Raw genomic sequence first — 10,964 nt, forward strand, 5'->3', positions numbered from 1 at the left:
GCCAGGGATGAAGGCCTCCTCTCAGGGGGGGAAAGATGCCCGGGATGAAGGCCTCCTCTCAGGGGAAGCGGCGCTTCAAGAGCGACCTCTCCGTGGACATGATCAGCCTCCCCCATGGGGGATTTCCGGCACACCATGCACGGTGGGGCCGCGGCGGGGACGTTGTTCGGTGACACCTCGTTCCTCAGCGACCACGGGGGGCAAAGGGGGGGCGGCGGCGGAGCGGCCGGGAAGCCCAACGGACTCAACGGGCAACAACAACGGCTCCAATAAGACGACCGCTGGGTCGTTTTTCACGCGCAACTTTCGGACCGTCGTGCGCAAACCCCGGAACGACCGCCGGGAACGACCGGTCGCGGAGGAGGGCGGGCTCCCGCGACCTTTCGCCCCCGCCCGCCGCCCGTGCTCGCCCATCATCAAGAACGCCATCTCCCTGCCTCAGCTCAACATGGACTCTCCCAACGGCTGCCCACAGAGGGCGCTGTTTCCCGGTTCTGTCAGCGGCTCCGCCGATGACTCCTTCTACACGTATGGTGAGAAAACAGATGACGACAATAGAGAGCATAATATCTCCGTGATTACCGTCACTTGTTATTTCAGTATTGTGTCCCAACCAGGGAAGTGAAGTTGACCTTCAAGGGAAAATACACCCAAGCCCCCCCCCCCCCCCCCAACCCCCATGCTTAAACATAAAGCTAACACTAATAGCGTGTTATAGGCTACTAATTTCATGTTGAGAAAGCTTGCAGCAACTTTAAGGCCAAGCCTATAAAAACAAAACAAACACGCTTAATGGCTTATTGCTGTAGCTGTGACCATAATTATGCATATTAGCCATGCTGTTGTCTGCATGTCAAAAACGTTCAAACTACCCAAGTGCAAACCAAGAGCCGGTCACGTGTGCTAAATGATAAATGTGCTTATTATTTCTCATAACACACACCCTTAAAAGAGGTTCTTATTTTCTATCAATTACACACACTCCATGAAGCCTTGAATTAAGGTGGTCGTATCATGAGGGTAACTTAATAGACAATAAGTTATTGTTTGGGTGAACTATATATATACTTTAAGGTTGACAGTCACACTCATTACTGAGTCAGTATAGCCCCTCATATAAAGGACCCAATCTGGGGAGATGAGATTTTAACAACAGCCATGGATAGTGTGTACATCAGTGTTGTTTTTGTCAGCAAATTTTGATTTTAGTTTTAGTCATATAGTCTTTGAATAGTTTTAGTCCACATTTTAGTCACCTGGAATGTGTTAGTGTTAGTCGACTAAATGTCATGAGATTTTAGTCGACTAAATCTATAGTTAATTTAGTCGACTAAAATGTATTTTGGTGGGCATTTTGATGCCATCGTAAGGACTGTTTTTACAACTTGCTGAGAATAGCCGATCTACAAGCTCACAACGCGTCGTAGTCGTAGTTTCCATTTAGTTTTCGTCAGTGGAAAAAGGTAGTCGACGAACATTTTTCGTCTTAGTTTTAGTCGACGAAAACAACACTGGCGTACATGACATGTGTGTGACTAAAACAGCACAAATATATGCCAGGTTGTTATTCTTTCGATGAATTACACACCTCGACAAAAAACAAGTTTCAGCACGAGGTGAGGTCGTTACTGTACGTGGCACTATACTGTAGACGGTGCTGACATTCAGCATGGAAGTCAAATTAACTGTGACATAAATATTCCCTTTGTACAAAGAGGGAGCTTCTACCCCTTCTCCTCTCTGAGTTCAATTATTCAATATGATACATATAATGTACAGGCGCACGACATTCATGTGCATATATACCACACTTACTGCTTATTATGCGAACAAATGCTCTCTCTCTCTCTCTCTCTCTCACACAACACACCACCACCACCACCACCACCACAAACATTCGCACGCAGAGAGGGATAGTTTGACCTCCCTTCGACATCTTTCCTCCGAGGCGACCAACAAAAACAGAATAACCTTATAGCTATAGCAGGCAACACCAGCTGTTCACAATCAGGTCTATATAAACAAGAACATGCACACCTGGCACAGAGAAAGACTTACTTTAGTTTAGAGGGCCGCATTTCCTGTCATCTACGTGCTTATAGCTTGACTGCATTGTATATAAACACACCATTCATTATATTCGCTATAACCAATCAGTGCTTACGGGACAGAAGCGTGTGTGTGTGTGTGTGTGTGTGTGTGTGTGTGTGTGTGTACGTGTGTGTGTACGTGTGTATACAGTATAAGTGGAGCATATCGTACAGTTTCATTACGGCATGTGGGTCATGTGGAATTCCCCCTTCCGTCTCTGAATCCATTACCCAACTCAGAAAGAATTCCCCCAAAGTGAGAGAGAGCAGTGGGGTGAGGGGAGGGCACAGTGGTTTTGGCGGGGGAGGGAGGGCACAGTGGTTTTGGAGGGGAGGGAGGGCACAGTGGTTTTGGCTGGGGGGGGGTGACACCGTGACAGACAGTGGTGGAGCGTGCACAAAGTACATTTACTTCAGCACTGTACTTTAAATAAAATATTTGAGATATGTACTTTGCTTGAGCATTTGCTTTTTTGGGACACTTAGTGAGAATAGCAGAACTACAAGCTCACAACGCGTCGTATGTTCTCACTATTTTTTATTACATGTATTTAAATTGTCTGGAAACGTGTCTAAATGTCAATAGCCTATACATACAGCAATTGATTGACATTGAAAAGAACGTGTACTTTTCTGTAGTAGTATAGGCCTACAATAGTTTTGAATAAAGTATTTTTAAAAGCAAACTAGTCCAGTATACTTAGTATGAAGTTGACAGTTAACAACTTGCACACCAAGTCATGTATTTGAGTAATATTTGACCAGGACTCAACTATGTAGTTGAGTACTGTACCGGTACTTTGTCCACCACTGGTGACAGAACTAGTGAGCAGTGAGTTGAGTACCGGTACTGGTACCACCGGTACCGGTACCACTGGTGACAGAGTGAGCAGTGAGTTATAGCATGTGAATAATTTGTCAGTTGATGACACAGAATCTAAATCTACCACCAAAGAAAAGTGGCTGTTTCATTCATTTCTTTTCTTTTAATATATATATTTTTTATCCCACGATTTTGTAACCCATTTTTCACCCCCGTGTCAATCATCTAATGTGATCCTGGGCTCTACACACCCTCCACCAACCTAGTCCCTATATATGGGGGACAAGGGGAGAGCAACGGACCTGAACTCATGCTTCCTTCATGCCTGAGTGTCCAAGTTGCTCCTGTTTCATTCATTTCATTGGTAAATGAATGTATTTTTCTCTTGCCGACCCTATAGGCTCTGAAGCCAATTGGCCCTGGCTATAATATATTAAATCGTTGCTCTACAACAAGTCTACATTATCGTCTCTAACCAGTTCTGCCCAACGAGCTCTTGTTTGTTCTTCCTTTTAGCCAAGACCCATTTTTCTTTCCCCCTTTTACTGTTATCTTTTATTTCTCTGTTAATGTTCCCCTCTTCTTTCTTTTTATATAACTGCTCCTTTCAAAGCCACCATGGGACTGTCCAGAAGTCATAAAGACTCAGCCAGTCCCCACAGGGAGCATTCAGAGCCAGTGAAGTCATGGCACTCTGGAATGTGAGTGGGTTAGAAATGGTGGCCTGGATGGTAAAAACACCACTGGGCCATTACTGCCACCTTGTGGTGGAACCGTTAAACTGCAGTACTGCTGTGTATAGGCCAGTGGTTCTCAAACTTTTTCATGTCAAGGACCCCCAAACTGACACTCATAAGCCTGCGGACCCCCATTAGAAATGATATGCCACTCTAGCAGTGATTCTCAACCACTTTCATGTCAAGGACCCCCAGTTTGACATGCATTAGGCTACGGTCCCCATGCATGTTTAATGGCATTTCTATCTCTGACTGGGACCCGATGATGAATATTGTAAAATCAACGTTAATTGAACTCTGAGAGTGTACAAATGTGGAACACGTGTTCACTCTCTGAGTTACAGACCCATAAGGGTCCTTTTGGTTCCTTATATGTATCATTTAGCTGGGGACCCCCTGGAACTCTCTCAAGGACTCTCCGGACCCCACTTTGGGAACCACTGGTGTAGTAGGCCTCCCTAGCTGAGGATGGCGCTATAGCCCACCAGCTAAACATTTTCCCAACAAACTCCACAGAGAATGCGTAGACAACGTATGAAGCTCTACTGGTCAAATCTGTGAAACTGTACAACAACATAGAAACATTTCCAAATTACTGTTACAATACAGACAGTAAGGCTGTACCCTATAGCCCTGTTTTTAGGACTCGAACCTTCGGCAGGAATTCTCGAGTGAACCTTCGAACCATTCGTTGCTAATTCATTTGATAAAAATAACCTTCGAGCTCCGAACCTCGTACTCTTATTATGCATATCGCATTCTCGCCGATAAATATTTCCGAGCAAAAAAACAAAACAAAGCCCATTAATTAAGTGCCAACCCTATAACGAGCGAAGGTTTGAACCCTGCATGTTCGGGGACAGCCTTAACAGACATGCATGCGACAAATAAAATGCGACAAACAAATCTACAAAGCACAAATCACTCATCACTTTGTCTTTGGTTGGGCCTTTAGACGGTGCCGTGTCATTAGTCAGAAGGTTCATTGTTCCGAAATTACTATCCCTATCTCTAACCCTAACCTAAACCTAACCGCAAGCACGGGAGCAGTGCATGTTCGGACTAACGGGACTTCGGATCTATGGGTAGTTCCCCTTTAGACAACACCCGCCCCGTCCTCCCTTAACCCATTCTGACCTGAGATCAGATTCATACGAGGTTTCCACTGGACACACACTGGTCTGATTAACCCATTCTGACCTGAGATCAGATTCTAAAAATGTCAGTCGTTCTTCGAATTTTTCAAAAATAGCAGACCTACAAGCTCGTAGCGCGCCACTCGGTGGCGCGCTATGAGCTTGTAGATCTGCTGTTTTTCAATAGCTAAAGCATAACATGATGCTAACACCAAAACGGGTTCCCGTTCAGAATGGGTTAAGCAATTTAAAATGTGAATATCTAGGATGTTGTTTACCAGGCATTGATCCATACTGTATGTATGATTGATCCATACTGTATGTCATGTCTTCATTTTTTGTTGTGCCTATAGTGACACACAGCAAACGTTGCCGGGATCGGGACACGCCATCAGGTTGTGGAGCCTATAGAGGGGCTCCATTTTCCTCACCGCTAAACCCCTTATCCCTAAACTTCTTTGCCTTTTTTTTTTTTTTACTATTTTGCAAAACATTTTTGAATAGTTAAAATGGCCAGTCTACAAGTCTAGTACAAACGTGTCAATGTAGAGGCTAGCTGAACTATTAAAAAATGTTTTTCAAAATAGTAAAAAAAAAAAAAGGAAAAAAGGCAAAGAAGTTTAGGGATAAGGGGTTTAGCGGTGACCACCAGCGGTCCGGGGCGATTGGTGTCATGTCTTTGACCAATGTCTCTCTCCCTCTCTGCCTGGTTCTGTCCAATGTCTCTCTTTCCCTCTCTGCCTGGTTCTGTCCAATGTCTCTCTCCCTCTCTCTGCCTGGTTCTGACCAATGTCTCTCTCTCCCTCTCTGCCTGGTTCTGACCAATGTCTCTCTCTCTCTCTCTGCCTGGTTCTGACCAATGTCTCTCTCTCCCTCTCTGCCTGGTTCTGACCAATGTCTCTCTCTCTCTCTCTGCCTGGTTCTGACCAATGTCTCTCTTTCCCTCTGCCTGGTTCTGACCAATGTCTCTCTCTCTGCCTGGTTCTGACCAATGTCTCTCTTTCCCTCTGCCTGGTTCTGACCAATGTCTCTCTCTCTGCCTGGTTCTGACCAATGTCTCTCTCCCTCTCTGCCTGGTTCTGACCAATGTCTCTCTCTCCCTCTCTGCCTGGTTCTGTCCAATGTCTCTCTCTCTCCCTGGTTCTGACCAATGTCTCTCTTTCCCTCTCTGCCTGGTTCTGTCCAATGTCTCTCTCTCTCTCTGACTGGTTCTGTCCAATGTCTCTCTCTCTGCCTGGTTCTGACCAATGTCTCTCTCCCTCTCTCTCTCTGCCTGGTTGCAGGTCTACAGTCTGGTTCTGACCAATGTCTCTCTCCCTCTCTCTCTCTGATTGGTTGTAGGTCTGCAGTCTGGTTTCGTAACTCTTCCCCGACTCTCCTCCCGCCTCGACAGAGCCTTTCAGGACAGCGACGGCGGCGCCCCCTGCCTGGACAGCGGCGGCGTTGCGCTCATGCGCGCCGACTCCTTCACCTCGTTCACCGTGGACCTCGGCCCCTCCCTCATGAGCGAGGTGCTGAGCCTCATCAGCGACCGCCGCTGCCTTCACATCCTGTCCGACCGCCGCCACGGCCTCATGCAGGCCGAGGGAGACGTGGAGGAGTCTGGGAGCGACGGCGAGGAGGAGAGGAGGACCTCCGTCAGCGAGACGGTGGAGGTGGAGGAGGACAGCCCTGGAATGAGTTCACCCACTGACACCACCGCTGGGGGAAGCGTGTCATTACATCACAGAGAGCGCTCGAATTGTAGCTCACGAGACGAAGACAGGGCGACCATGAAGACACCAGACGCCTCCATGGGGTCACCTCCGGTAGTGCAACCAGTGATGGAGGCGGAGCGGTTTCAGAGGGCAGCGGACATGCTGTCACGGCACTATGGGGGCGGCACCGTCACACATGGGAGGAGTCAGGCCAAGGAGGGGAGGAGTCAGGCCACGGAGGGGAGGAGTCAGGCCAAGGAGGGGAGGAGTCAGGCCAAGGACGTCACCATTATTGCACCTGCTTTCAACGGCAGTCAAAAAACAACGTACGCCTTCTCCGAGGAGGAAGAGATCAAAGTCTAGAGACAATGAAGGTCGAAAGGCAAACTAACCGTGATAAGCATAGTAAAAAGCATAAGAACCAGTCACTGTATAGGGTTCGTTCTTGGTCCCTCAAGTTATAAGGCCGATTCATAGTCTGGATTTTCGCTGGTGAGGTGACCACCACCTCTCCGGTGGTGAGCTGACCACCGGAGCTGAAATAACGTTGAGCGGTGGTGAGTAAAAACAGAGAGAAGGGCTGGAGCGGTGGCGGCGGTTTGCTCTTCACCGCGGCTCAGTGACGTCATGTTGTAGTTCGGTGGTCACCTCAGTGACGTCATGTTGTAGTTCGGTGGTAACTTAAGTGACGTCATGTTGTAGTTCGGTGGTCACCTAAGTGACGTCATGTTGTAGTTCGGTGGTCACCTAAGTGACGTCATGTTGTAGTTCGGTGGTCACCTCACCACCGAAAATCCAGACTATGTATGGGCCTTTAGAGATTTTTATTAACACAATTTTACAAGTAAAAACTAAAAAAAAAAAGCTCTTTCAGACTTCATCCAACTCACAGACATGTGATTAACAATGCCTCACACACTATGCCATTAACACAGATTGAAACACGATGATGTTCCCACAGTGTTTATTGCAGGATGAGAACAGTGAAAACAATGAACAGTGACGTGCGTCTATTTTGTTACCCCTAGCATACTCATATTTAAGTCAATCAATGTCTCTCTTGGCATACATTAAAGTTTTGAAAGGTAACGATCTGTTCTGGAAGAGCATCTTTGCAGAACTGTATTGCTTGTTGTAATGGCTACCATTTTTAATCCATTCTGAACGGGAACCCATTTCATGGTGTCAGCATCATGTTATGCTTTAGCTATCGAAAAATAGCAGATCTACAAGCTCATAGCGCGCCACCGAGTGGCGCGCTATGAGCTTGTAGGTCTGCTATTTTTTGAAAAATCGAAGAACCACTGACATTTTTAGAATCTGATCTCAGGTCAGAATGGGTTAATCAGACCAGTGTGTGTCCAGTGGAAACCTCGTATGAATCTGATCTCAGGTCAGAATGGGTTAATGAAGGTATATTTACAAAAACTATGAAGACAACAAGGTTGAATATTTTGGTTTATTTGTTTTTCCAGAAGAATGGTTTGATTTCTATCATGTATACAACATGTACGTTTAACATATGTGTGATTTCTATCATGTATACAACATGTACGTTTAACATATGTGCAAAACGGTGCAATTTCCGTACGTTATAGGTGAGGAAGTTTACCGTTTATAAAATATCTTGGAATATTACTAAAATATGTATTTTAGTCTACTTTATGTCTAAAACATACAGTAGTACTGGTATAATAAAAGGGTGGTTTTGATAATGATGCTTATTATGTCATACTTCCATTGTTGCAAACTTATAGCTTCTCTAGGCTGTGGAAAACACAATGCAAAAGTTACAGTATACCGGTAGTTTTCACACTGTCACCACAGTCATAATTAATATTTAGTGTCAATAATATCTATAAATTATTGTTTCTTCTTCCATGTAAATGTGAAGCACATGTGAAGGGTTTAACAAATTTATAGTTTATTCGAATGCAACTTTCCAATATATATAAAAAAAAGAAAAGTAATATATTTAGATTGGTAAATAAAATAATCTCACTTTGTCAATCATTATAATAATACAAATCACACAGTTGATTCATGTTGACACTTCAGTGGGCTTTAAAGTGGTTCACACAGTTATTCTTATTGGTTTAAAGTTTAAAGTGTAAAGGTTTAAAGTTGGTTTAAAGTCACATACAGTTACATACTTTACCAAACTGACAGGCAGCCAAAACAAAAAAAGGGGACTTTTGATTGATTTATTTATTAACAGTTTGCAGAATTACAGTACATTTCAAGCACAAACTCAATACAAAGACTGTTAACTGTGAGTGGGACGACCCAATTAAGCATTAAACTTGTTTACAACAGGGTCCACCATGTTCAATTCATCAAAACATTTAGAGACGTACATTACAAATAGACACTTCTATATAGACAAAGAACAGAACAGGAATTCATCATAAAGGAGGTGAAAAGGGAAAAGAAACATATACAGTGAGGGGGGGGGGGGGGGGGGCACAAGCCTCGAGCCCATTCACATGTTTTTTCCCCCCCCATTTTCTTCCTCCCTTTTTCCTATCCTAGGTCAGTCCAATCAATCAATGGGGCATTAATTGGGCCTTTAGAGAAGAATCATTTCAGCAGATCTTAAAAGCTTTGAGTCTGAAGTCTCCACTAATGCCGACGTAGCTCATGACGTCCCTGACGTCACGGTTGGGGAAGTGAACCTCCTCTCCACCAGGGAGCTCCACTGTAAACATCTCTCCGGTCAGCTTCACCACAATCTATAGAAGAAAGACGTAAAATGATGTGATGCAAACTCTGTGGTCCAAGAACTATGAAAAGATACATACAGCATTGGAAAGATATAGGCCATGGCTTTAAATATAACCACTTTATTTTGTGAAAACACTATTTTTACCATACCATCTTTATTTATATAGCACATTTAAATAACAACAAAGTCGTACCAAAGTGCTTTACAATAAAATAATAAACATACACAGTGTCACTTTCAACATCAAAAACAGCTCATACTATGCTTGGAAATGCCAAAGAATAAAGATACGTCTTGAGGCGTGATTTAAACACCTGAAGGGTGGGAGCCCGGGTTCCCTCTGAGCTTCAGCCTGGTTTTGATTTACTGTTTTTCCATAAGGTTTGTCTCACCTTCACTTCAGAGCCCCTCTGTAAAGGGTTGTGTTGTCTCACCTTCACTTCAGAGCCCCTCTGTAAAGGGTTGTGCTGTCTCACCTTCACTTCAGAGCCCCTCTGTAAAGGGTTGTGTTGTCTCACCTTCACTTCAGAGCCCCTCTGTAAAGGGTTGTGTTGTCTCACCTTCACTTCAGAGCCCCTCTGTAAAGGGTTGTGTTGTCTCACCTTCACTTCAGAGCCCCTCTGTAAAGGGTTGTGGTGCCTCTCCTCATCACCCCAGCAACCTTCCAACTTTGAGTTGCACACGAGCACGGATTCGTCATGGAAACGAGGGTTGAAGTGCAGCGCCAGGTCATCTGACTTCCAGCCCAGGTCAACGCGGAACCTGAATAGATTGTGTCGATTAAGAAAGTGTCAGCCAGGTCGTGCACTATTTGGAACGAGGAATAGGTTGTGTTGTAGAAAAAACAGAGGTGATGGATCGCACACAGTGCCAAGAGTAATATTTCAATTATTTGTATTTTCTGTCATAGTAGGAAGGAAACAGATGTTTGGGCTATCCAGCCTTCATCAGTGTGAGGAGTTACAAGTGTATTGTTTCCTTTTAAGGAGTGGTGACAGTCATCAACCAATAATTAGATACTGTACATCTATACACTAGGATGGTACAGTAAAAATACTTAATAGTTTGTATTAACTCACAAATAGTCTTGTAATTTACACATGGCTCATGATTTACATATTACCATTGCTGCTTCAAACCGCAATCCTTTTTTGAAGAGTAACATTTTCTCACTTAAGTCGATCCTGAGAGTGAATCATTTCTCAATGTGTATACAGTAGGCTATTTGAATGGTACAGTACATAATAGGTTTACCTGACAGCATCATGTAAAATCAGTCCCTTTACTTTCAGCTGGTCTCCAGGTTTCAGGGCCACATTCGTCAATTGAAGTACCTGAAAAACACATACAGTAGTAGGATATTAAACACATACAGTAGTAGGATATTAAAACACATACAGTAGGATATTAAACACATACAGTAGGATATTGCAGTTTTAAGGTTACAAAAACTTCAAGGCAGTCAAACATACCATGCTCATTTTGATTCTTGGGGAGGCTTGAGAATAATCCTGGAACAGAAAATGGTCTTTCATCCACGAACACAAACCTGTCTCTCCAACGCAACAGAAGTGCATCTGAGGGATCTGTCAGTGGCTGCAGGTAGAACAGAAGGCTTTTTATCTAAATCCAACGAGATGAGATAAAAGCAATGGGTGTTCATTGACTGAATCATGACTACATAATCATACATCATGAGACAATAATCAATTGAAAAGGTAACAAAGCACTTTGAACCCAGCATAGCAGTTCCCGT

General features: G+C 44.3%; 2 protein-coding genes across 2 annotated transcripts; one reads left to right on the plus strand and one right to left on the minus strand.

Moving 5' to 3' along the window:
• Positions 1-44: 44 nt before the first annotated feature.
• cdc42ep1b (CDC42 effector protein (Rho GTPase binding) 1b) lies at positions 45-7,688 on the plus strand (the record flags this gene model as incomplete). The annotated part of the gene is given in 6 exon segments (XM_080776451.1): positions 45-107; positions 109-195; positions 197-354; positions 356-398; positions 401-533; positions 6,128-7,688. Coding segments are annotated over 6 exon segments (1,203 nt in total). The 3' UTR covers positions 6,847-7,688.
• A 1,380-nt stretch (positions 7,689-9,068) lies between these two features.
• Positions 9,069-10,711, minus strand: LOC308324406 (galectin-1-like; the record flags this gene model as incomplete). Its single annotated transcript, XM_080776452.1, has 4 exons — positions 10,681-10,711; positions 10,463-10,542; positions 9,811-9,970; positions 9,069-9,215 (listed from the first exon to the last, which is right to left on the minus strand). Exons 1-4 carry the CDS (start codon positions 10,687-10,689, stop codon positions 9,069-9,071), a joined length of 396 nt encoding a protein of 131 aa, XP_080632578.1. The 5' UTR covers positions 10,690-10,711.
• Positions 10,712-10,964: the final 253 nt, after the last annotated feature.

Source organism: Protomyctophum bolini, assembly GCF_963924005.1.
Source record: "Protomyctophum bolini genome assembly, chromosome: 11".
In the NCBI taxonomy this organism is placed as follows: Eukaryota; Metazoa; Chordata; class Actinopteri; order Myctophiformes; family Myctophidae; genus Protomyctophum; species Protomyctophum bolini.